This window comes from Quercus robur, chromosome 6 (genome assembly GCF_932294415.1).
Source record: "Quercus robur chromosome 6, dhQueRobu3.1, whole genome shotgun sequence".
Lineage (NCBI taxonomy): Eukaryota > Viridiplantae > Streptophyta > Magnoliopsida > Fagales > Fagaceae > Quercus > Quercus robur.
Genome location: NC_065539.1, coordinates 22,736,594 through 22,763,768, shown reverse-complemented (window position 1 = coordinate 22,763,768; position 27,175 = coordinate 22,736,594). Strand labels below are relative to the sequence as shown.

At 39.2% G+C, this 27,175-nt stretch overlaps 2 protein-coding genes and 1 pseudogene across 2 annotated transcripts; 2 read left to right on the top strand and 1 right to left on the bottom strand.

The window, feature by feature from the left end:
- The first annotated feature begins 73 nt into the window (after positions 1-73).
- LOC126733297 (cellulose synthase A catalytic subunit 2 [UDP-forming]-like) lies at positions 74-8,086 on the top strand. The gene is made up of 14 exons (XM_050436532.1): positions 74-621; positions 1,838-2,033; positions 2,119-2,354; positions 2,477-2,579; positions 2,690-2,879; positions 3,427-3,693; positions 3,844-4,189; positions 4,377-4,514; positions 4,892-5,017; positions 5,153-5,365; positions 5,469-5,739; positions 5,843-6,039; positions 6,142-6,492; positions 7,087-8,086. Exons 1-14 carry the CDS (start codon positions 541-543, stop codon positions 7,669-7,671), a joined length of 3,300 nt encoding a protein of 1,099 aa, XP_050292489.1. The 5' UTR covers positions 74-540; the 3' UTR covers positions 7,672-8,086.
- Positions 8,087-20,129: 12,043 nt separating this feature from the next.
- Positions 20,130-21,619, bottom strand: LOC126689993 (uncharacterized; annotated as a pseudogene).
- Positions 21,620-25,005: 3,386 nt separating this feature from the next.
- Positions 25,006-25,365, top strand: LOC126689992 (uncharacterized). Its single transcript, XM_050385140.1, has one exon. It carries the CDS (start codon positions 25,006-25,008, stop codon positions 25,363-25,365), a length of 360 nt encoding a protein of 119 aa, XP_050241097.1.
- Positions 25,366-27,175: the final 1,810 nt, after the last annotated feature.

The window sequence follows — 27,175 nt, the reverse complement described above, 5'->3', positions numbered from 1 at the left end:
ATATCCCAGAAGCCACCAGCATTTTCTGGGCCCCACCCACCTCTCTCTCTCTTACCTTTTGAGTTTTTTGATTATAATTGGTCTCACTCTCTACGCGTCCACATTTCCTCACCTACATTACTCTCTCTCTCTTTCTGTATCTCACTCACATAATAGATTAAAACCAGCCAGGTAGCAGACCAGACTTGGCTTGCTAGGGAATCAAAATCAAAGACTTTTTTTCCTTTGTTGGTTTGCTCTCTATATATTTGTTAAAAAAAATTAATAAAGACCCGCTTATTATTTATTTTTTTATTTTTTCAATTGGGTTTCTCTTTATTTTTGGTTTTGGTGGCTTTTTCTATACGTTGGATTTGGGTTTCTCCTTGTCTGATGGGTGTTGAACCTAGTGGTGAGGACGGCAAAGTTAGATCTTTTGGCTGAGTTGGGTCAAGCAGACTCGGTTTCAGATCGATTTCTCAGTTGGGTTTTCTGGATTTGTGTAGCATTTGTTGAAGTGTGTGAGATTTAGCCGTGCTTTTGTGGTGAGTTTGATCAGTGATGGACACAAGGGGTAGGCTTGTTGCTGGGTCTCACAATAGGAATGAGTTCGTTCTGATCAATGCAGATGAGAATGGAAAGGTAAGAAGCTAAGAGTGCTTTTTTTTTTTTTTTTTTAAATTCATTCTTTTTCTTTTTTAATTTTTGGAATACCCATTTGCATTTTTTGTTTGTTCAAATCTGGGGGTTATTAGAAATGTGAAAAAAAAGGGCTTTTGGTGGATTTTTGATGCAATATGAGTACCTTCGCTTCTGATTTGGCTGATGTGATTTTTGCTTATGTGAAGTTTTGGATTTCTGGCTCACATTTTGCCTTAGTAGTATTTTGATGCAATATGAGTATCCATGCTTATGATTCTGGTTCACTTTTTCTATAAAAAAACTGTTTACAGCTTTTGTCGGTGATTGATTTGGTTTTCTGGACCTGGGTTAGAATAAATAAGTTCATCTAAAGGGTGTTTTCCGTTTGGTTAAATTCTTTGAATTTGGTATTTATTTTGGAAACAACTTAAGATTCTCATTCTGATGAACTGTTTGACCTTTCTTACTGTCAAGTTTCTTGAGTTGTCTTAGTCTCCAAAATTTCTGGAAACCGTTAGGTAAGATGTGCACTATAAGATTGTGAAATAATTGGGAATGCTATCCGGATTTCTGCATATGTTGGAAATACTGATGGATACATCAAATAAATTTCTTTATAGGAGATTTCATCAATCTATTCTTCAGGATCCACGCACATTACTGTAATCTAAGCCCACTAGAAAAATTGATAAGCTTATGAAAAGTTGGAAAGGAGGATGGTAATATTTGTGCCTGTCTGTAGGAAGTAGAGCTTTAACGGTAGAGATTTAGTAGTAGAGCTGTGGTGATATAGAGCTTTATAACTAAAAAGCTGTCTTGTGTTTTGAGTGTTTGGCTAATTATAGTAAATAGTGCTTCAAAGTTCCGGGTTTATAAAGCATGAATAGCGAGTTATATAGCTTTTTTCATATAAGCTGCAAATTTCAGCCTTAACCTGCTTTCAGCTTTAAGGACCCTAAAAGAGCTTAATGCCCCTACCAGACACACCCTTGTCTAATTGGACTTAAGTTGAATTTTTAATCTTATTCAGGAGCATGTAAATTTTATAAAATTCATCAGACTGAACTTTTCTTGTTCTTATTTATTGTTTGTTCTGGTAAGTAGCAAATTGTACTTTAAGTACACTGATTCATTAACCTCATTTTGTTGCTAGATTTTTCACCTCTTGTAATTAGGTGCTTGTAGCACTGAGTTTATGGTTTCTGGGTCTTTGCAGATAAAGTCTGTGAAAGAATTGAGTGGGCAAATATGTCAGATTTGTGGGGATGAAGTGGAGCTTACGGTGGATGGAGAGCTCTTTGTTGCCTGCAACGAATGTGCTTTCCCTGTGTGCAGGCTTTGCTATGAATATGAGAGAAGAGAGGGCAATCAGGCTTGTCCTCAGTGTAAAACCAGATACAAGCGCCTCAAAGGTGAGATTGTCCTGCAGTTTTCTATTTGCTTATTTATTGAATTCCCCCAAATTTTAAAGTTTCTAACTTGTGATGTCAATTGCAGGAAGTCCTAGAGTTGAAGGTGACGAGGAAGAAGATGACATTGATGATTTGGACAATGAGTTTGATTATGGAAACCTTGATGGTCTTGGGCCTCAGGAAGCTGCGGAGGCAATGCATTCTGCACGCCTTAACACTGGCCGTGGTTATCACTCTAATGCGTCTGGAATCCCCACATTCTCAGAACGTGAGACATCTCCCCTTAGTCCTGATATCCCTCTGTTGACCTATGGCGAGGAGGTAAATCAGTTTGAACCCTTTCTCTTGCACACATGCCCTTGCATCTCCACTTTTTCATGTGCATATGTGTGGAAATATGCGATCTGATGAACAGCTTCTAATGGCGCCTTTTGTTGTTATAGGATTATGAGATTTCTTCTGATCAGCATGCTCTTATTGTACCTCCATTTATGGGTCATGGAAACAGAATCCATCCAATGCCCGTTCCTGATCCATCTATACCATGTAAGTCATTTTTCCTTGAGTAATTGATTGTGTATCTTTCGTCTAGTGGCTGTTTAGAATTTATTTTAGCTTAGTCATTGAGCTTAGTGCTTTTGATATCTGTGTCACAGTGCAACCAAGACCAATGGTTCCTAAGAAAGATATTGCAGTATATGGGTATGGGAGTGTGGCTTGGAAGGATCGGATGGAGGACTGGAAGAAAAGGCAAAATGATAGACTTCAGGTTGTACAGCACCAAGGAGACAATGATGGGGGAAACTTTGGTGGAAATGAACTAGATGATGATCCTGATTTGCCCATGTAAGTGACTCTTTTGTTTTTCCTGTTTACAATGGTGTTGGTTCTCTCTTTGGACCCAAAACTAAAAGTGTTATGTTATGTAATGAGTTTTTCCCAAGGAGAAAGTTGATTAGGATTACTGAGAAGAAACATCTGTTTTAAATACCTAATAACGTTACTTGATATGATAGAAAGGTTCTTGCTAGAATCTCCTTTACAATAATATTAATATTAGAGTCCATGGACTGCATTCTGGTAAATACATATAAAATCTAATATGAATCTTTCGTTAATTCCTTATATTTTTTTTGGGGGGGCATGGGGGGGTTGGTTGTTACTGTGTCTTTTATGCATTAGTACTCTGTGCATGACCTTTATATAATCGAAATGTGGCACTTGGTGCCGACAGATTGCTTAAAATTATTAATAGTCTATTAAGAGGCTGTTACAATATCATTTTATGAAATTATTTTGAAAATAAGTTTATGTTTCTTATATTCTGTAATGAATTCTTCATTTATTGATTTACTTTTTCAACTACTTATGAATTTTGATATTTATTTTTCAGGATGGATGAAGGCAGGCAGCCACTTTCAAGGAAGTTACCCATTCCTTCAAGCAAAATAAATCCATACCGACTGATTATAATAATTCGTCTTGTTATCCTTGGGTTGTTTTTTCATTATAGACTTCTCCATCCAGTTAATAGTGCATATGGCTTGTGGTTGACATCAGTTATATGCGAAATATGGTTTGCTGTATCATGGATTCTTGATCAGTTCCCAAAATGGTACCCAATAGAACGAGAAACATACCTTGACCGGCTATCACTGAGGTAAATGGGCTAGTATGGTTTATCTAGTTCCTTCTTTCATATGTCATCATTACCTCTAGTCTTGTCTGCAGACATTCTTTATCCTCTGATTTTGGCATTTCAACTTTTCATATTGGATTTGTTGACTCATCTTTTGCAACTTACACTCAGGTATGAAAAAGAAGGGAAGCCATCTGAGTTGGCCAGTGTAGACATCTTTGTGAGTACAGTTGATCCATCAAAAGAGCCTCCTCTAATTACTGCAAACACGGTTCTCTCCATTCTTGCGGTTGATTATCCAGTAGATAAAGTCGCTTGCTATGTCTCGGATGATGGTGCTGCGATGCTTACTTTTGAAGCACTTTCCGAGACATCAGAATTTGCAAGAAAATGGGTTCCTTTCTGTAAAAAATATAATATTGAGCCAAGGGCCCCAGAATGGTATTTTTCACTGAAGATAGACTATCTGAAAAACAAAGTTCATCCAGCATTCGTCAGAGAAAGACGTGCAATGAAGGTATTGACATCTCTTTGTGCAGTTTCTTATATAAATAATTTTTAAGTTTCAAAATAATGTCTAGAATACCAAATCCTTTTAATATATGTATACCTTATTTCTTTGAATCTGGTCTAAAAATAAGTCACAAGTAACTTATTATGATTCTTGAATGATATTATCTGATTCATCTTTTTTGATGGAACAGAGAGAATATGAAGAATTTAAGGTTAAAATAAATGCGCTTGTAGCCACAGCACAAAAAGTTCCCGAGGATGGCTGGACAATGCAGGATGGGACTCCATGGCCTGGCAACAATGTACGGGACCATCCTGGCATGATTCAGGTGAGGTGGTATTTCTTTTACAGAGGGTGACAGTATTGTTAATGTGAAACCTGAAAACTGCTACATGTCTTGTATTCCCTTTGAAATACATAAACAAATGGAAAATTTGTCTGAGATGCCATTTGATGCTAATTATGTGCCTTTTCTATCATACCTTTGTGTCCAAGATGGTCCTTACGCCACATTGTCAGTGTTTCTTAATTTTTTCTTTCATGATTTCATGGAGTAATGACTTGTTGGTCAAACTGTTATTGGGCCTGAGTAAAACCACCATCGCTAGTGATTGGTACCTCAAGTGATTCCCAAGTTACCCTGGGGAAAGGAGGCAGGATTAGGTGTGATGTATGCCAATTAAAAACAAAAATTTTCTTTTACAGGTTTTCCTCGGCCATAGTGGTGTTTGTGATGTGGAAGGAAACGAGTTACCTCGTCTGATTTATGTTTCTCGTGAAAAAAGACCAGGATTTGACCATCATAAGAAGGCTGGAGCCATGAATGCCCTGGTAAGGCTCAAGTTTTATCTTTCTGATTTATATACTTTTGCCTCTATGTTGCTCTTCTGGTTTTTGCTTCATGCACTTTTTATCAATAAATGCTGGCCTGCAATTTTGATATTTGTTTATTTATAACTTCTGAAGGTACGGGTCTCGGCAGTTATTTCAAATGCTCCTTATCTTCTGAACGTTGACTGTGATCATTATATTAACAATAGTAAGGCACTAAGAGAGGCCATGTGTTTCATGATGGACCCCCAATCAGGGAAGAAGGTTTGCTATGTACAGTTTCCTCAAAGATTTGATGGGATTGATCGTCATGATAGATACTCAAATCGGAACGTTGTATTCTTTGATGTATGTATATGCTTCTTGTTGGTATTATATCTGTATGTCTAATACATGTATATATGCACTTCTTTTCTGTCATATAGAAGTCTAATTTCCCAAATTTAAACAGATCAACATGAAAGGCTTAGATGGGTTACAAGGACCCATATATGTCGGAACTGGATGTGTTTTCAGAAGGGTAGCACTTTATGGATTTGATGCACCTGCCAAGAAGAAGGCCCCTAGCAAAACCTGTAACTGTTGGCCAAAATGGTGCTGCTTGTGTTGTGGCTCTAGAAAGAAGAATGCGAAGACAAAGAAGGAGAAAAAGAAGAAACCTAAGAACAGGGAAGCATCAAAACAGATACATGCACTTGAAAATATTGAAGAGGGAAAAGATGGTAAGGATTCATTAACAGAGTTGATTGCCATTTTGAGTGTCATATTGTTATATAATTAAGAAGAATCCCAAGGCAATAAGACTAAACTGTGTTGCAATTGCAGAACCAAACACTGAGAAATTATCCAATATGTCACAAATGAAATTGGAAAAGAAGTATGGGCAGTCTCCAGTGTTTGTAGCCTCCACACTGTTGGAAAATGGTGGAGTTCCTCAGCATGTCAGTCCTGCATCACTCTTGAAAGAAGCCATCCAAGTCATCAGCTGTGGTTATGAGGATAAAACAGAATGGGGAAAGGAGGTAAGCAAAAAGTGAAGATCTTACAAATTTTTTTAGAACCTTTCTTCTCCAGATTCTACTTTTGTCATCATATTGCCCCCTAAATTTTTGAACATCAAACAGGTTGGCTGGATATATGGTTCTGTGACTGAAGATATATTGACTGGATTTAAGATGCACTGCCATGGCTGGCGGTCTGTGTACTGCATTCCCAAGAGGCCAGCATTCAAGGGGTCAGCTCCTATCAACCTCTCAGATCGTCTACACCAGGTTCTTCGGTGGGCCCTTGGATCTGTTGAGATTTTTTTGAGCAGGCATTGTCCAATCTGGTATGGCTATGGGGGTGGTTTGAATTGGTTGGAACGGTTTTCCTATATAAACTCCGTTGTGTATCCTTGGACATCCATTCCCTTGATCGTTTACTGTACTCTGCCAGCCATCTGTCTTCTCACTGGACAGTTTATTGTTCCTGCGGTAACACCCCTTTGCATTTCTCAAAGCCCATTTTTTCAATCAACTGTTAAGTCAGAAAAGTGTAATTAAGACAATATAATGGGAGTTTGGGTTGCATTTAAATTTCAATCCCAAGATTCCAAGGTTTTTCAAGAATAAAAAATTAACTTATAGCATCAAGTTCAAAATCGTTTAATCTTTAAACCTTGTTGGGTAGTGATGTACAGGCTGCTACTCACTTGTGCAAAAAATATGCTGTTTGTATCATAATCTACTTTTGTCTGTCAGGCACAAACACTTTATGCAACTCACTTTGGAAGATCCTTGGGCTTGGATGAATGTTTCACATTGCATCATTTTGTTATAAAATTTTTGCTTGAGAGCTTAATGCATGGCTGTGATTCTTAATTTTAGTCCATTTGCTTACAGTTTCACATTTAAACGATTGGAAAGTACTCTTGGTATGAATAAGGTTGACCTGATTTGTTTTTTACTTCACTTAAACCCCTTAAACATATTATGTGATAAAAACTTAAGTTTTCTCATGGCTGGTTTAATTGCTATTTTTCTACTCATCTTTGTGCTAACTCAGGGTTCTTAACTTTGTATTTACAGATTAGCAATTACGCGAGTCTATTATTCATAGCCCTTTTCATATCTATAGCTGCAACTGGTATCCTTGAAATGCAGTGGGGAGGAGTTGGGATCGATGACTGGTGGAGAAATGAGCAGTTCTGGGTGATTGGAGGTGTGTCATCACATCTTTTTGCCCTTATCCAAGGTCTACTCAAGGTTTTGGGTGGTGTCAGCACAAACTTCACGGTTACCTCTAAAGGGGCAGATGATGGAGAATTTTCCGAGCTGTACATCTTCAAGTGGACATCATTGTTGATCCCTCCCACAACTTTGTTGATCATAAACATAGTTGGGGTGGTTGTTGGAATCTCAGATGCCATCAATAATGGGTATGATTCTTGGGGCCCACTTTTCGGTAGGCTATTTTTTGCCTTTTGGGTCATTGTCCACCTTTACCCCTTCCTCAAGGGTTTACTAGGGAAACAAGATCGGATGCCAACCATTATTTTGGTCTGGTCTATCCTGCTGGCCTCGATCCTAACTCTTATGTGGGTCCGAATCAACCCATTTGTGTCGAGAGATGGTCCTGTGTTAGAGGTTTGTGGGTTGAATTGTGACAAGTAGGAAACACAAATAAAGCTTTAATTGCTTCTCAGCCACTACAATCTCCAGGTATAGTTATGGTGTTGCAGAAGAGATATTTGTTATGTGGGTTGAGACTTTCATGCAATTGCACGAATTTGTGGGAATGCAAGTTTTGGTCTTGGGATATGTAGATACAAAAGAGCATGGGGCTGACACATTATTATTTTGTTTTATAGGGTTTCATTAATTCTTTTATTACATTCCAATGAGTTCTAGGGCAAATTCTTCAGTACCTGTATTACAAAGAGTATTGAATTATAATTTATTCCCTTTAAGTTGGGATGTGTAGTTTAAATGTCTGTGTTGTTTGTCTCATACACTGTGGACTTCGGACTTTGTTATGTATCTTCTCGATTTGGAGTTCTAAATGTTATGGATTTTTTTGATTCTATCATTCAGTTGATTGATATAAAAGCTGGACTTCCGCATGCTAATTACTCTCTGTTATTGGGAAGTCATTCCCAGCAATTACAAGCTGGATTTAAGATGCAAAGCAGGCTTCTTCCCAAAAAATTAAAAAGGAAAGACAGAAAGTAGGCAAATAGAAAATTTATTGCAATGTAAACATAAGCATGAAGTCTCATTATGTGTATTCGTCTTAATTTTATACTAACAAGTTTTTTGTAATCTTATACTAACAAATTTTTTTTGTTTTGATAAATATGATAGGATTTTAACCTTTAGCATCCGGTCTTGATGATTGTTATTTATTTTCAAGTTAATATGTCAAATGGTTTATGGTGTATTCAACCCCGTCTCTCTTAGTAGATGATAAAAGATTTTACTTATTGAGTTAATTGAGTTAACTCGAATTCACATGTACTAATAAAATTTTGAATGACTATGAACTTGTTTTTGGATGACAATTAACAAAACTATGAGACTGTTAAAGTTAAATTGTGTATCCAATGGGTTGTTTTTGGATGACAATTGACAAAACTATGAAACTGTTTTAAAGTTAAATTGTGTATCCAATGGGTCCTTCGAAACGGCATTGTGAATTGCATGTCATTTTCGTTTTGGTAATATGATTGGCATGAGTATGGCTACAAGTTATTGATGGTGGCTAGCACAGGTATCAATGGTTTGTGCAAAACATTTAATAGGCCAGCTCAGTGTCAGGGCGATGCTCCATGCAATTGTACAATACTATAATTGCAGGTTTTTTAATTAAATTTAACCATATTTTTGCATTAACTAATAAAATACAAATAGTGTTATGTTTTCCAATAAGTGTTGTTATATTTTTCAAATTTTGGGTTTTTTTTACCCAATCCAAAACTAATTTTTCTCTTTGTTTTGGGTTAAGTTTTAAACTATTGAACTAGTTTTTTTTTTTTTTTTTTGGACCGACTTTCCTACCCAACATTTGTTAGGATTATTAAACTTTTTTTTTTTTTGAAAACTAAACTATTAATAATATATTTAATACTAAAAATAAATAAATATATTAATATATAGAGAGGGTGCGATGCAGTGCAATTTGTGTGATTTTCTTATTATCAGACTGCACTACACCATGCGATGCAGTGCACTGTTACTTGCGATGCAATTATGCCATTTTGCAGGCAGTTTTGGTACGGTTTGGTGAACACCCTTACCAATAACATTAATAGCTTGTTTGGATGGATGAAGAGTAGAGGGGAGTAGAGAGAGGGATAGTAAGTTAAACTACCTTCTTTGGATGTTTTTTAAAGGAAGAGAGGGAGGGATTTGGAGGGGTTTTACTTACTTCTAACCTCTCATTTTTAATTCCCCCAAATTGGAGAGATTTGGAGGGAGAGTAGAGTATAGAAATGTTTGACCAAATGAATTACCAAATTTACCCTTACCATATTAACAAAATTACAAATTATGAAAAGACTAATTTTTCCCCTCTCCCTTACTTAATTTTAAAAACATCCAAACAAGGTGGAGAATAACCATTCTCCTCTACTCTCCTTCCCACTACTCCCTCCCCTCTACTCCTCTCTACTCTCCTCTCCCTCCAACCTTCCAAACATAACATAAATTTAATATGGTTATCAGTTTGAATTTAATTGTGGAAATAATGAACTGTATCTAAAGTGTTTTATCTAAATTTTACCTATAAAATTTGCTTGAAGTAATTGATAAATGTTTGTTTGTCAACCAAACTTTTGAAATTTTAATATTGTTCCCGAACTTCACCACTTTATAGTTTTTTATTTTCTATGTGAAACATTGATAATAGGCGAGCTTTTTACATAAAAATTTTCCAAAATCTGGCGTTACAAACTTGCATAACAGATTTGCATACTTAGGGTATGTTTGGAATCCACTTATTTTGCTGAAATTGAAAATTTTTTGCTGAAATTACTGTAAATTAAGATAAATATTAGTTAGAATAGTACAATGGAACCCATGAATAGTAGCAAAAATAAGCTGAATGGTTAAAATAAGTTGGCAAAAAAATAAGCTATCCAAACAAACACTTAATTTTTTTTCTTTTCCCCAAATTGATGACAACATTTTAGTTTAGCAGTCGTTTCTATCTTGTTGACTGTCAATTAGGGATGACAATTTTTCCCCACCCCACTTAACCCACCATGCGCAGGTTTTCCCTGTCTCGCAAAGGTGGTGGGGCGGGGATGCGGCAAGATTTTAGCCCCGCACCATAGGCCGGAGCGGGGATGGGTTTAAACTTTTTACACCCATCCCGCCCTGCCCCTTCTCGTCCCCGCCCCGCCCCACATTGCTAAGGGTTATAATTGTAAAATTTTTATACCTTAAAACTTTACTATACAAGCATATCAATATTAACTTATTTTATTCTACCTAATGTGGTTCTCTACCTTTATTTTGTTATGTGTTATACTATGAGATTTTTTTTTTTTTTTTTTAATGATTGTCTTGTTAAACACTTGGATATATTATTCAATTTTTTCTAAAAATTGATTTGATTTTATGAGATAAATTTAGTTGTAATTTCAAGTATATTTATCAATGAAATAGGTTTCATTAAAAAAATTGTACTAGTTTTAGGGCAAATTAACAAAAAGTAGAGTTTTACGGGGTGGAACGGGGCTTTGCGGGGCCCTAAGGGGTGGGGATGGAGCAAGACAAAACCATACGGAGCGGGGATGAAGACCCCATCCTTTGGTACTTCGGCCCCGCCCCACCCCATTGCCATCCCTACTGTCAATAGTAAGTCGTATCTCTTGCCCTTTACCATAATACTAAGGTTGCACTATCAAAGAACTTCTGCTATAAAGCCAGGAATAGTTAAAGGGAAAATAATCATATTCTACTAATTAACACACACACACACACACAAAAGGACTGCCTAGTAATCCTTCTCTAAGTTGTAAGTAAAAAAGCCATTGATGTGTGAACTGAAGCATATGGAAAGATATAAGAATTTGGTTCATCGTGCCTGCCACTATGCCCAATTGAAAATTTCAAATAGCTGGAATTGGCTCCTGTTACACTGGTAGTTGATATTCTATTCTTTTCTTTTCAATTCTTATATGAAGCATTTCCTTTTTGTTCGAGCAAGTTTAGAGGTGTAATTTTTCACAATCTTTTTGTAACTTAATAAAGCGATAAGTTGCAAATAGAATATCTTCACTTTTGTGTGACACAATAAAATAGGTTAACAATTGCAACAATAACAAAAAAAGAGTAGTTAAAAAAAAAAATGATTACATTTAATTGTTTGCTGTGATTATACAACTTGATTCATTTAGCTTTAACGGTGAAATTCATAGTTAAACTTCTAGGAAGCACGAGTACATATTTTAAGTCAATTCCACTTATCTTTTGACTGTCCATGGGAAGGAAAAGGGAAACGGGAAAAGCAGAAGAATCATCTGTTGACTGGTCATAACCTTAGTTTTGGCCTTTTTTGAGTTCTTGGACTGTACGCACGCAGCCGATGCTTCTGTGGAAAACTGGTGCTGCTTACACATTTATACGAATTAGTATTAGGTTTTCAAAATGTAACATATCATTCTTTTCGTACTGTTTTCTGTCGGTTTTCCCATTTCCTTTACCTGCAATCTAGATGTTTGACAATATTATCAATCTCCCTTCCCATTAGTCACACTTACGACTAATTGAACAAGATTTCAATTAAGGGCCAGAAAAATATATAGCTCAAGCCCATTTAGAGTAATGGGTTGTGCCTTTCAACCCTAGTCCAAATCAATAGAATTTGTAAGAGTAGGGAATGAACAACAATAGAGGGGTTTGCCCGAAGACAACAACTAGGAAAAGTAAGGTTTGTATTAAGAAACAAAGGAGTATCCAACTTTCCACAAGTTCTCCTAAGAAGATTAAGTCTGTATAAAAAGTAATACTGTTTACTCTCTTCTCTCAATGTTCTTCATTCTCTTTCCTTTTCTTCTTTCTTATTCCCAATCCCCTTTTCCACTGCTCCCCCCTTTTCTTATATATCTCTACCTCCATCACATCTCCACCATCCATTTCTACCTAACCTTCTTCCTTTTTTAACACTTGTTACCTTTCATATCTGAAGAAGATTGTGGAAGGAGTCTGCTTAGCTATGGTATATACTGTTCAGGTCACTTCCTAATCAATGCGATTGATAAAGCTATTGTCTATAATTTAATGCGGATGCAACAGGTTACACCAGGCCAGAAGCTTCCCTACTGCCCATTGACTTCCACTCTCTTCAGATCCCAGCTCCCACTTAAAATACCACAGAGCACCATGATTCATTTCTTCTCCTCCTTAGGCGGCTTCCTTCCTTGGGCCTGTGGTTTACAGCATTTCCACGTCAATGCTACGACCCTTCAACTTCATCCTCAATCTTCGAGTACCCACAATAGCCCCCTAAAGCTTTCGCTATTTGTTTATGAGACAAAAGTGAAGTTTTAGTCTCTTAAGTAAAATATGCATGTGCCACATGCGTTCCCATGTATTAACATCCTTTCATCTATCTTTCGCACGCTCTTGGCGCTTTGGAATCCACAATCTCACATTTATGGCGTCAGGCGGTTGCTTGTCTCCCCACGTTCTATGGTTTGATCAAGATCATACAGTCCTCATTTCCCCTTATTGATGGGCGATAATTTTGCTGCTCACTTTTTCACTCTTATAAAAGGAGAACTTAGAGCTGGCTGAGGCTCATTTTGAACATTCTAGCGATCTAAGTTGAAGAACAAAAATCCCGAGGAGCACTTTTCGTGTTCATCCGTAGGTGTGTTGATCTCCCTTGTTTCTTCTTTTCAATAAGTTTAACATTTCAAATCACAAAACTCCATGGGTAGATATTCTAGGTTAGTGGGCACTACCGAGGCTAGGGCTACTTTTAGGGCATAGTATAAGATCCCCAACAGTGTTGAAATTAGACACCGTGAGGAGGGTGAGTGGTTGGTCTTAAACAGACCTCCCGAATCCGTGGTCATTCTTATGATCGCCTTTATTGAAGGCGGGATGGAACTTCCCATGGAAAGGGTAACTTGAGACTACCTCATAAACTATAGGTTATCCTTGACCCAATATTCCCCTAACATCTTTAGGATCCTTGGGTGCGTGGATGCCATGAACCGTATGAGGGGGACTAACCTTACCTGGCACGATGTAAACAAGGTGTACAACTGTCAGAAAGGGGGAAAAAACCAAATATTATATGAAGTGTAGGGTCCTCGCAGTTAGACTAATCTCTGCCTGCCTAACTTAAGCAAAGGCATGGACAAGGATTTTCTTCTTGTCGCGGGAGGCTGGCATGATGGAATACATTTCCCTACCCAGGAAGGGGAACTAGGTAGGGTTCTTGAGGACTGGAGTGATACTTAGGATTTTTACTTACCTTTGTTTACATGATAGATCCTCGTTTATTCACTTCACTAACAACTCTTCTTATTTATTTTTGCAGACGAATACCATACCACCCCCGCTAAGCACTTGGTGAACTTCAAATACCTGAATAGGATCCTTAGGTCAGAGATATTTCTACACAAGGACGGACAACTCAAGGCAGCTCATGTCATCCTTGGGTACACACCGTCCACCAAGTGCTTCCAAAGTCCCAAGAACGTTATTAAAGCTAGGGACTCTCGATTGGCTTTAATTAACGTAGCAGTCCTCGGGTTCCTACTAACCGAACTTCCTCTAGAAGGGACTCAGGACGCCCAGTTGCCCACCCCTTTAACTGCTAGACTTCTCTATTCCCAAAAGCCCCTCATTCCTTTTGACAGCAAGGAGAGGGAGCCCACTCTTGAACCCACCCACCAGGAGGTCACAGAGAAAGACTTCGAAGTTTTTTACTACGTGGACGCTCTTAGCACATCAACAGCTCATTCCTCGGCGGAGATGGGTTTTGAAGAGAAGACACCAGACCTTTTCAACCTGCTAACAGCCCATGCTGCCCAGCTATGGCAGTGACTCTCTGCCCTCTTACTCTTGTAGTAATGCACACATCCCTTACTGAGGCCACAGACAAAAAGAGAAAGCATAGTCAGGGAAGCAAGGGCTCTGAGGGGGCTGAGGAAAGGGAGATTGATGAACCTCTGGCCAAGGAAGCTCGAGCACACCGAGACCTCTAAGGAGGTTAGTGGAGACCAACCCAAGAAGGCCTCTATCTGGAGGCCCATCTTTACCTCGAGCTCAGGCAATCCAATGCTTGATGACGCCAACTTGAGGGACCCCAAAAAGGATAGCTCAAACTTGGCAGCAGAATGCCTGAAGAAGGCCCTATGCCTACTTGAAGACATGGCAGAGCTGAAGTCCTTTAGAAAAAAGAGGTCTTCCTGGCTCTGAAGTAGGACCATGCCAAGGTACACCATCAAACCTACCCATCTATATAGTTAGTTTGATCCTGACTTATGTGATACTTACATTGTTTTGTTTTGTTTTTTTTTTTTTTTTTTTTTTTTAGGCTATCCAAACCGCTTTTATGGCTGAGGAATGGGTAGACCATTCCTTGGACGTGGAAAGGATGACTGAGAAATGCCAAAAGGCTGCAGAAAAAGACTGAGTTGAGGCAGAGAAAAAGCTGAAAGAAACCCTCACCTAGCTATTCGAGGTGGAGAAGGCTCAGCGAAATGCTGAGTTTGCTTTAAAGGGCTACGAGAGGCAAGCAACTGATGCCCCGGAGGCCCAAAAAAGGGCTGAAAATAAGATGGCTCTCACAGTGGTGGAGCTAAAGCAATTGAATAAGCAACTTGAGGCCAAAAAGGCTAAGAAGGCTCAGGCCAAGCAAGCAACTTACGATGCGAGCATAACTAAGACAGCTGAAAGTCTTACTGCCCAACTCCATGATGTTGCTCATGCCTTTTGCCTAAAGGTTTAGGGCTAGGCACTGAACACCACGGGGGTTGACACCGAGTTAGAGCTTCACGCTCTTGATAAAGTGTACTACCCCCCGGCCCTGCGTTTGGCATCCATTACCCCTCAGCCTCCAATAGACCCCAACCCTGCTCTCCCTTATTCCTCAGAGCAGAAAGACCCCGTTCCCTCCCCTACCTCATCTAAGGGAAAAGAGATGACAAAAGAACTTCCACCTCCAAACGTTGTGGTGGATGTGGAGGGCGAGGAGGAAGTGGTAGAGGGGGTGCCGTTGAAGAGGAAGAAGAAGGACAGAAAGCAAGAGAAGAAGGGAGCCAAGGAGAAGGAGCTAAAAGCCTAGCTTAGTCCTCACCTAGGAGATGTTTAGACAGTTTTGTAGTGGGCCATATAGTGCCCTTTCTTCTTCTTTTTGTACCATAGTCTTTATATCTTTAATGAAAAAAAAAATTGAAGTTTACTTTTATTTGCTTCTTGTTGTTGTTGTTGTTGTTGTTGTTTGTTTGGTTTTTTTTTTTTTTTTTTTTTTTAAATACTTGTACATTTTTTTATTCACTATGCACTTGTCATCTTATGCTCTAGTTACCTTTCTTTCTTTATAATAATCACGTCGTGGCAACTTACAACTTCATCACAACATAAATAGTGGGCTAACTTATGAAATTTAAACACATTATTAATCAGTACTTACTTGAAATTGGACTCGGACTCGGACTCAGACAAACTTGCTGGCATTATTTCAGAAACTCAAGGAAAGGCCTTTGACCTTTATTGCTCAATCCCTTTAAACAAAACGGCATATGTTAATTTACCCTAGACTTGTGACCCGAGGAGCCAAACACGGTCTAGATTCTATTTAATACTTAGAATATTTTTGCAATGTTAATTTACCCTAGACTTGTGACTTGAGGAGCTAGGCAAGGCCTAGGTTCTGTTTAACACTTGGAGAAATTTTGTAATGTTAATTTACCCTAGGCTTGTGGCCCGAGGAGCCAAATAAGGCCTAGGTTCTGCTTAACACTTAGAGAAATTTTGCAATGTTAATTTATCCTAGGCTTGTGACCCGAGAAGCTAGACAAGGCCTAGGTTCTGTTTAACACTTAGAGTAATTTGTAATGTTAATTTACCCTCAGCTTATGACCTGAGGAGCCAGACAAGGCCTAGGTTCTATTTAACACTTAGAGAAAGTTTGCAATGTTAATTTACCCTAGGCTTATGACCCGAAGAGCCAAACAAGGCCTAGGTTCTGTTTAACACTTGGAGAAATTTTGTAATGTTAATTTACCCTAGGCTTGTGGCCCAAGGAGCCAAATAAGGCCTAGGTTCTGCTTAACACTTAGAGAAATTTTGCAATGTTAATTTATCCTAGGCTTGTGACCCGAGAAGCTAGACAAGGTCTAGGTTCTGTTTAACACTTAGAGTAATTTGTAATGTTAATTTACCCTCAGCTTATGACCTGAGGAGCCAGACAAGGCCTAGGTTCTATTTAACACTTAGAGAAAGTTTGCAATGTTAATTTACCCTAGGCTTATGACCCGAAGAGCCAAACAAGGCTTAGGTTCTATTTAACACTTAGAGAAATTTCTTAATGTTAATTTACCCTAGGCTCGTGGCCCGAGGAGCCAGACAAGGCCTAGATTCTGTTTAACACTTAGAGAAATTGTGCAGACCAATTGTCTCTACAAACGCATCCATAAAAAGATAAAAACCAAGCAAGATATGAATGGCAACAAAATTTATTAATAATAATAACACCGTAGATTGTTTACATTCCAAGGACGAGGGATTACATTTTCATCCAAATCTTCCAAGTGGTAGGCCCCAATACCAGCAATGGAAGTGATTCTATATGACCCTTCCCAGTTGGGACCCAGCTTGCCCCAAGCAAGGTTCTTGGCCATCCCTACTACTTTCCTTAAGACCAGGTCTCCTGGGGCCAAAGGTCTAGATTTAACTCCCTTATCATACCATTGCTTAAGGTTTGGTTGGTAGTAAGCCATCTTTACCGTTGCTACCTCTCATCTTTCCTCGACCAGGTCCAGGCTGTCTAGGAGTAAATGGTGGTTCTCTTCAACATTGAATTGGTCTATTCTCAGGGTTGGGAATCCAAATTCAAGGGGGATTATTGCTTCTGACCCATAGGTCATTGAGAAAAGGGTCTCCCCCGTTAATCTTCAGGGTGTAGTACGATAGGTCCATAGCATGTGGGGCAACTCATCCAACCATTTTCCTTTTGCATTATCTAGCCTTTTCCTCAGCCTAGCCACTATAACTTTATTGGTGGCCTCGGCCTACCCATTCCCTTGAGGATAAGTAGGTGTAGAGAACCTATTCCTAATCCCTAACTCCCCGCAATATCTCCGGAAGGCTTTACCATTAAATTAAAGGCCATTATCTGAGATCAGTGTGTGAGGAACTCCAAACCTGGTGACAATGTTCCTTCAGATGAATCTCTTAGCATCCACGTCCTTGATGTTGGCAAGGGGCTCGGCTTCCACCCACTTGGTAAAGTAGTCAGTGCCGACAAAGAGCCATCTTCGGTTCCCTATGGCTCAGGGAAAGGGTCCCACTATATCTAGGTCCCACTATATCCAAGCCCCACTGAACGAATGGCCAGGGGCTAGACAAAGGATTCAGAATTCCCCCTGGTTGGTGGATATTTGGGGCATACCTTTGACATTGGTCACACTTTTTTACATAATCCTGAGAAGATTTTCACATGCTAGGCTACCAGTACCCCTAGGTGAAGGCCATATGTGCTAGAGACCTTCCTTCAGTATGACTCCCACAAATGCCCTCATGCAATTCTTCTAATAAGGGCTCCACGGCTTCTGGGTATATGCACAATAAATATGGCCCTAAGTAAGAGCTCTTGTACAACTTTTGCTCCTCATATAGACAATAGCGAAGGGCAGCTCTACATACCTTCTCTGCCTTACACTTGTCTTCAGGTAAGGATCCCTGCCTCAAAAAGGTTACTATGGGGTCCATCCAACTCGGCCCCACATGGAGCTACACACCCCTATCAAAGATGCCCCTATAAGACTTGAGGTGTCCATCTCTTCAATAAAAACAACCCGAGAAAGACTTGATTCTAGTGAAGTGGCCAACATTGCAAGAGAATCTGCATAAGAGTTTTGCCCCCTCAGAATTTGCTTCAAAATAAAACTCTTAGACTGAGCTCGGGCATTCTGCACTTGAACAAGGTACCCCTACATCCTTTCATCCCAAGCTTCAAAGTCACCATTGACTTAGCCCATGATCAGCCTAGAATCCGAGTGCAATTCTACCATTTCTCCTCCCAGCAGCCTGACCATAGCTATCCCTACTAGCAAGGCCTCGTACTCGGCCTCATTATTAGTAGCTAAGAATCCCAATCACAATGATTTCTCCATTATCAACTTCTTGGGGGTGATAAACACAATCCCTACTCTTGCCCCCTTTCAGTTGGAAGTTCCATTCATATAAACTTTCCACGAGGGGGCAACCATGGCCGATGATACCAATACACCCATAATTGCATTTTCCTCCTCAGGGACACCTTTGCCAAACTATGCTACAAAGTCTGCTAAAACCTGTCCTTTTATGGCAGTTTGTGGCATGTACTTGACATTATAGGCTCCCAACTTAGTTCCTCATTTAGCAATCATGCCAGTGTAATCAGATTTCCTTAGTAGGGCTTGCAAAGGGAGCTGGGTAAGCACCACAACAGTATGTGCTTGGAAGTAATGAGGAAGTTTCCTAGTGGCATGCACAATGACCAGCACTGCCTTTTCCAAGGGAAGACCAAGGATTTGCTAACATAGTAGACGGGCCTCTGAATTTCGTCCTTGTTCTTGACTAGGACGAAGCTAATAGCGTGCTTGGTGACCGCCAGGTATGCATACAACACTTCCTCCTTATCAGGTCAAGAAAGTATCGGTGGATTGGACAAGTACTTTTTGAGGTCCTCAAAAGCTAACACACACTTCTCAGTTCATTGAAAATCCTTCCACTTGTGAAGCAGCTGGAAGGCAGGACGACACATGTTCGCAAATTGAGAGATGAACCTGTTTAAGGCTGCTGTCATCCCAGTCAACCTCTGCACCTCCTTGGGATTTTGAGGAGGGTGCAAACTATTAATAGCCCTAATTTGTTGTGGATTGACTTCGATTCCGCGGTGAGTAATTATGAACCCTTGGAATTTGCCCGAGTTGACCCCAAAAGAACATTTGGATGCATTGAGGCGTAGTTTATGTTCTCTTAATACTGAGAAAGTTTCTCCCAAATCGGCCAAATGCTCTTCTACCCTCTGGCTCTTAACTACCATATCATCAATGTATGTCTCCATGCTCTTCCCAATCTGTGTTTCAAACATCCGTGTCACCATTCTCTGATAAGTGGATCTTGTGTTTTTGAGGCCAAAAGGCATCACACAATAATGATAGTTCCCATTCGGGGCACGAAAGGTCGTCTTCTCCTAGTCGGACAATGACAAAGGTATCTAATGGTAACCCTAAAAGGCATCCAGGAAACTCATCTGAGGATGTCCCACTGTGGCATCCACCAATTGGTCAATTCTAGGAATGGGGAAGGGGTCCTTTGGCAGACTTTGTTCAAGTTTGTAAAATCCATGCACACTCGCCTCCTCCCGTTTTTCTTTTTAACCACTACTATGTTGGCCAGCCATTCGAGGTAGAAGATTTCCTTAATAGCTCTAGCCTGTTTCAACTTGTTCAACTTTATCCTGAATGCCTTGGCGTGGTCTTTGGATGATCGCCGAGGAGACTGCTTACGCAGCACAGCCTCGGGATTTACGTTCAACTAATGACATGCTAAACTGGGGTCAATTCCTGGAATGTCGTAAGCATTCCATGCAAAAACATCAATGTTTGTCTTTAGGAACTTCACAAATTCTGCCTTTTCCATGGGCAGCAACTGTGACCCTACTTGGAAATATTGCTCCGGGTCTAGCCTTATTATCACCTTTTCCAACTCCTCAAATGATTCTCTTGATGTCTTAGTCTGCTGCCCCTCTGCAGGCCCCTTTGGTTGCTATGAGATTGGATCCTTAGTCACCGTGGCAGGACTTGAAGACTGCTACGTGATTGCTGATACCAGGCACTACTTGGCCATGGCCTGATCACATTCTAACTCTCCCACTCTCCCTTGAGTAGGGTACTTAACCTTCAGATGTAATGTTGAGGGCACTGCCCCCACGACGTGAAGCCAGGGTCCGGCCAAGATGTGTATGAGGAGAATGCTTCAACTACTATGAAATTAACTTGGACCTCCATATCACCGACCTGTACGAGCAACCTTATCATTCCTCGGGGGACTACCATTTTGCCATCAAAACCCATCAGCGGAGAATCATATCTATCCAGGTCCTCGGATCTTAGGTTTAGCCCTTGGTATAAATCTGGGTATATGATTTCTGCTCCACTTCCCTAGTCAAATAGTACTCTTTTCACGTCATAGCCCCTAATCCTAACAATAACCACTAAGGCATCATCGTGTGGTTGGAGGGTTCCTTGCTTATTCTCCTCTGAAAAACTCAGGGTAGGGGTGACCACCCTTGTTCTTTTGGCAGTCTGATTTCTAACCTCTAGGTCAGAGCCCCCCCACCAAGGACATGACCCTAGAACTCATCCCGATATCACTCCCTGGCCTAGCCAAGATCACATTAATAGTGTCCAATGCTGGCCGAGGAGCACCACCTCCATACATCCCATTTCCCGAGTGTCCGACCTGTTCCACAGGCTGATACAAGAAATAATTGAGTTTCCCTGTCTTCACCAATTGATTGAGGTGATCACGCAAGGTCCTGCAGTCCTCTGTGGTGTGTCCTCTATCTCAGTGATAATGGCAATAGAGGCTTTGGTTCATTTTGGATGGATCCCCACCCATCTTATTAGGCCACTTGAAAAATGGCTCGTTTTTTTATCTTCTCTAGTATCTAGTACACCAGTTTCTTAAACAGTGAATTGACCAATTAAACCCCCACAGGTGTCACATGACTAGGGAAATCTCTTCGGGACAGATCATTATGATACCCTCCTCCCCGAGGATTCCTCTTCTCGAGGAACATTTTAGATTTACCTTTACCCTATATTTGCTCCTCCTCTAACCTCTTGTACTTGTCTATGCGATCTATAAGCTGGCACATGTTCAAAGCAGACTTCATTGTTAATGACTTTCTCAACTCATGCTTTGTCGGGAGGCCAACCTTAAAGGTCCTCACTGCCACATCCTCAAAATCGCCATCTACCTCATTGTACGTTTCCCAATACCGGTCCGAGTAAGTCTTGAGGGTTTCCCCCTCCCTCATGGCCATAGACAGCAAAGAATCCACTGGCCTAGAGACTCTACTGCAGGTTATGAATCTAGCACCAAAGGCCTTTGTTAGCTCTTCAAAGGACCTAATTAACCCCTCCTCCAAAGCATCAAACCAACGCATGGCGGCGGGCCCAAAGCTGGAGGGGAACACCTTGCACATAAGGGCCTCATTGCTGGCATAGACGGCCATCTTCTGATTAAAGTGACTAACATGCTCCACAGGATCAGTCCTTCCATTATTTATGGTGAACGTTGGCTGGGAAAACCAATAAGGGAGCCTGGCCTTATTAATCCTCTTCACAAAATGGGATTTAAAAATCTGTTGTAGGGCTTTACTCATAGCATCATTTCCCATGGTGTGATGAGAAGGCCCCTTTCCGCGTTTGTTGTAGCCCTTCTCTAACTTGTCCTGCTATGAAGAAGCTAAGTAGGACTCGTTAGGTGGAGTTCTAGACCTACGCCGGTATGAGCGATCATGGATTCCCCTTGAGCCCTCACTTGATGGGGAAGATGGTCTCCTCCTATCATGCTTCTTACACCTCAACTTCCTGTGCAGACGATCAACTTCCCATTGCAACTTCAATGTCTCCTAGTCATGTGAAACATGACTCCTGGACTTGGAACGACTCCGCTCAGTATGTTCGGTGTAATAAGATTCCACCACAACACTTGGAATATGTTGCCTGTCTCTCCTACATTCCAAGTTAACAAATTGGTTCTCCCTCTGGGAGCCAACCGACTCCTCTCTATCCTCGCCAATGTTAGACATAAGTACTCAGGACAGATCTTCCACAACTTGTTGTTCCCACAAACGACGCCAATTGTAAGGACTAGAAAAATATGTAGCCCAAGCCCACTTAGAGTAGTGGGTTGTGCCTTTCAACCCTGGCCCAAATCAATAGAATTTGTAAGAGGAGGGAATGAACAACAAAAGAGGGGTTTGCTCGAAGACAGCAACTAGGAAAAATAAGGTTTGTATTAAGAAATAAAGGAGTATCCAACTTTCCACAAGTTCTCCTGAGGAAATTAAGTCTGTATAAAAAGTAATATTGTTCACTTCCTTCTCTCAATATTCTTCATTCTCTTTCTTTTTCTTCTTTCTTTTTTCCCGATCCCCTTTTCTTATATACCTCTACCTCCATCACATCTCCACCATCCATTTCTACCTAGCCTCCTTCCTTTTTTGACACTTGTTACCTTTCACACCTGAAAAAGATGGTGAAAGGAGTTTGCTTAGCTATGGCTTACACTGTTTAGGTCACTTCCTCATCAATGTGGCTGATAAAGTTGTTGTCTACCATTTAATACGAATGCAACAGGCTACACCAGGCCAGAAGCTTCCCTACTGCCCACTGACTTCCACTCTCTTCAGATCCCGACTCCCACTTAGAATACCACAGAGTATCATGATTCATTTCTTCTCCTCCTCGGGCGGCTTCATTCCTTAGGCCCGTGGCTTGTAGCATTTTCATGTCAATACTATGACTTTTCAATTTCATCCTCGATCCTCGGGCCAATACTGTGACTCTTTAACTTCATCTTTGGTTTTCGGGTATCCACATATATGATTACATTTAATTGTTTGTTGTGATTATACAACATGATTCATTTAGCTTTAACGGTGAAATTCATGGTTAAACTTCTAGGAAGCACGAGTACGTATTTTGGCCCAATTGACCAATTGAAGTCAATTCCACTTGTCTTTTGACTGTCCATGGGAAGGAAAAGGGAAACGGGAAATGCAGAAGAATCATGTGTTGACTGGTCATAACCTTATCATGCCTTAGTTTTGGCCTTTTTTGGGTTCTTGGACTGTACGCACGCAGCCGATGCTTCTGTGGAAAACTGGTGCTGCTTACACATTTATACGAATTAGTATTTGCTTTTCAAAATGTAACATATCATTCTTTTCGTACTGTTTTCTGTTGGTTTCCCATTTCCTTTACCTTCAACCTAGATGTTTGACAATATTATCAATCTCCCTTCCCATTAGTCACACTCACAACTAATTCAACAAGATTTCAATTAAGCAATCAAATTGAAGTGAAGGAGTGTAGATATTACTATAGAGAGTCTAGTTTGTATCAAGATTTTTATTTTGTTAGAAGAAGAACGTGTAACTAATTTTTATTTGGATTGGGATAATTAAAATCCAAATACCTTGTTTTGATAGTTTAAAAAGCTCCAAATTTTTAATTAGCAAAATTATCAAAGAGATTTATTAGAGTGTGAGGGATCATAGTTGATGCAAACAAATAATTCCGAGAGGAAATTCGCTTATACGTGAGAGATCTCTTGCTCAATTCCAATCAAAATTCTTACTCTACAAAATCGACCACACTGACTAATAAAAATACCCCTAAACTATAAAATAAAAAAATAAAAAAAATGCTAAAGCCTTTCATAACAAGGATTTGATTGTAAGAATTTATCAATAATCTTGTCATCTAATGGTGTTTTTCTTTTTTTAAATACCTAAATATTTAGGTGCAACTAATCTTGTATACCATGAGATTTGTGAAATTAAAAGTCTTATATTATTTTAAAAAAATCATATAATTTTGTGCCATCGTACATTCATAAAATGTTTGTTAATTAATTAATTAATGATGTCCTAATCCTGTCAATGCTAGCCGTGTCTACAATTTTCCAAGCCTTCCCACTAAATAAAAAAAAAAAAAAAAAAAAAGCAATATAATCTCATCAAAAAAAAAAAAAAAGCAATATAACACAAGTGTCTTCCATCAAACGTTGTTGTACTCTGCTCTTAAGGACTTGTTGAAAAAGAGAGGAACATATATATATTACGATGGAGCTATCCGTATGACCTGGGTCAACTGTAATTTTTGTTGACCCCTTCTCTTCTCCTCTTAAACTTGGCCAGTGTCATTAAGTCATAACTCATGACCCAATTCATAAATCAAATCACGGCAAGCAAGAAACATGTGTACCCTATAGACTACTGATCTAGTACATACTCTTTCTTTTTTTTTTTTGGCTGAGAAGATCTACTACATACTCATATGAAATAATTTTATACATATCCACGGCTCAAAATCCAACCTATAATTATATTGGTGGAGCCCTACCTTAAGGTTCAGTGAATTACATACAGGAGATGGGTTCTAATTGGAGGACCACGGTCAATATCTGGTGGGACCCTTGGTTTATGAGCCAAAGTACGTACACGATGGCCACAAGATCATATTGTCAAATATGAAATATCATTCCTAAGAAAACCAAGATATCACTGCCAACGATGACAACACATTGTAACCGTTGGATTCATCGTCAAAATCCGAAAAGAAGTCAATGTTGTAATAATTAATGGATCCAACGGATTATAATACTTTTTAATAATGTAATAAAATAAGAATGAGACTACGGAATTTATGATAATGGAATAAATTAATAATAAAGCACAATAGTTTATCAAAAAAGCAATAAAGCACAATATATATATATATATATATATATAAATATTACATCTTCCACTCATCTTCATAGAACCGACGTTGCACTTTCTTTTTGTTTTCTTTCTCTGTCTCTCAAAACTCAAACAACACGTACCCTCAAACGCGTTCTACGCCAAACCCTTATAAAGAAAAAACTCATCCAAAACCATATGAGATTAAGCAACAAATATAGATAGATAGAGAAACACACACAAAGAGAGTTGAACCAGTCCTTTGTTGTGAATTTGTGAGATATCTTCAGCATTTTGCTATGGCTGAATCATTATCTTCTACAAGTGAAACCAATCCCCAGAAGGGTCTAACTGAGTCGGACATGGCCGCGGCTCAGAAACTCATGCAACTTAGCGACGAAGATAGCAACAACGATGAAAAAAACTGCAACAAGAGGGACTCAGATGATGAAGAGGGTGATGATCAGAGTCAGAGTCGAAGTGAAATAACCTCGGCTTTGATCGAAGAGATTTTCGGGAAAGAAGACGAAGAGGTGTATCGTCCGAAGAAGAGGAGGTATCGGTCTCTTGTTAGTATTTACACCGCCACGAAACCAGTGAATGCTAGATTTCAAAAGAAGGCGAGATCTTACAATAACCCTAATGGGGTTTTAGATTAGGAGAGAAAGTGATGAAATCTAGTAATTAACAACTTGTTGTATAGAGGGTTTTCACTAATTTTCCTTTTTGTAGGAATAATTGGAGACTGTATTTCATTGTTTGCATATTAATAAAGTTGAGGCTTTTTGTTTTTAAAAAAAAAATATTTATTGTAGAAATCAATTTTCCGGATTAATTAGTTTGGAGATTGATCCAATACCATCATGGGTGGATCGAAATATGAGGTTTATAGACTATGAATATGAGGGTGTCTATACTTTAATAGTACTCTGTCCCAAGTTTAATCTAAACTAGAGAATGGTATATTTCTCTCTCCCTTTAGGAATTTAGGATATTTAATTTGTTCAAGTTTATTGCTTGCAAGCAACAGCAAAGTTTCGGAGAGTATTCATGATTTAATGTGGTAACGATGTTTCAACTTGACTACATTTTTGGAAAAATAGAGGAATCTTACGAAATTCACCGCCCCTATATATCTATTGAATTGCATGCTAGTTTTTATGGTGCTGGAAATTTATTGTTTAAGAAAATATTTAAATTGGAGAAAGACATTAAAATCATCATATTTTTTAGACAGAGGATAATACCAAAGAAATTTTGAATAACCATCCAAAAAGATTCCATGAAATAACAATGGCCATCTGAGGGTATAAGAAAAGGTTCCTATTAGACCAAACTTAAATGTGAAGAGCATGGTGATGATGATAGCCAAGTCTATGATCTCAGGATGTAGAGTACGTTCTCTAGTTCAGTGAGATGAGCATTCAAACTGAAAGAGGTGGTTAAGGAAGCTTGTAGATATCACAGTCATTTTCCCTTTGACGCAAAACCCTCTTAGTGACCTGATTCTTGCTAGGAAAATGTGAGGGATAAAATGAAAGAAGATACCATCATATTTGTTCAAACGAAAGACAAAATGTAAAGATTTAGTGATGGAGGGTACATGTAGAAGCAGAACATTAAATAACTGCAATGATGAAAAAGGGGTACTGCTAGAGATCGAGCAAATGTGAGAAATAGGTAAACCTTTACAATTACCAAGATGCGGTTGATCAAGATTGTGAACAGATTTATTGTGTTTGGTAAGGTGCAGTTTGGTCAGTGCGGACCAATCTATGGGAACGACAACATCGAGGAAGTGAAATGCGATGAAGAGAGAGTAACAGAGAGGGAAAAATTCAATTGATCGGTTTTGCCAACTCCAATCGGAAAATGAATGGTATCTTCATCCATTGAGATTTATTATTTTATAGACTTCATTCTAAATACTTCAATTTACGCCGACTCTACAAAAAGTGTCCTTACATGTAAGTCTATAACCTAAGAACATTACTTCAATAGGATTTCAAAGCTATGGGATCAGACCTAACATACCCAGAGAAGGTGTGCAAACCCAAGAAAAGTAGGTCGGTTAACACCTACTCTAGTCAGCCATGTAACTCGACCAACACCGACATAAGTCGACCAAAATATACTCTGGTCGACCACCTAGGTTGGCCAGTATAACAACACCTACTCTACTCGACTACATAGGTCTACCAAGTACCAAAAACTATACTCAAATATTGTACCTAATTTGATTATTTACCTATAAATCCTTTCCTTTCGGTATTGATCAGCTAGTACAGTCATCCCTAAAAAATGTGCCTACTAACCATCCTTACATCAGCATTTATTGTTCCATAACAATATCTCATTGCATTGATTGCTATTAAGCAATGTCTTATCCACTTGTAAACTTGGTTTTGCTTACCTAACACACATCCCTTCAGCTCACCTCAGAGGACAGCCAATGGGCAAGTCTACTGC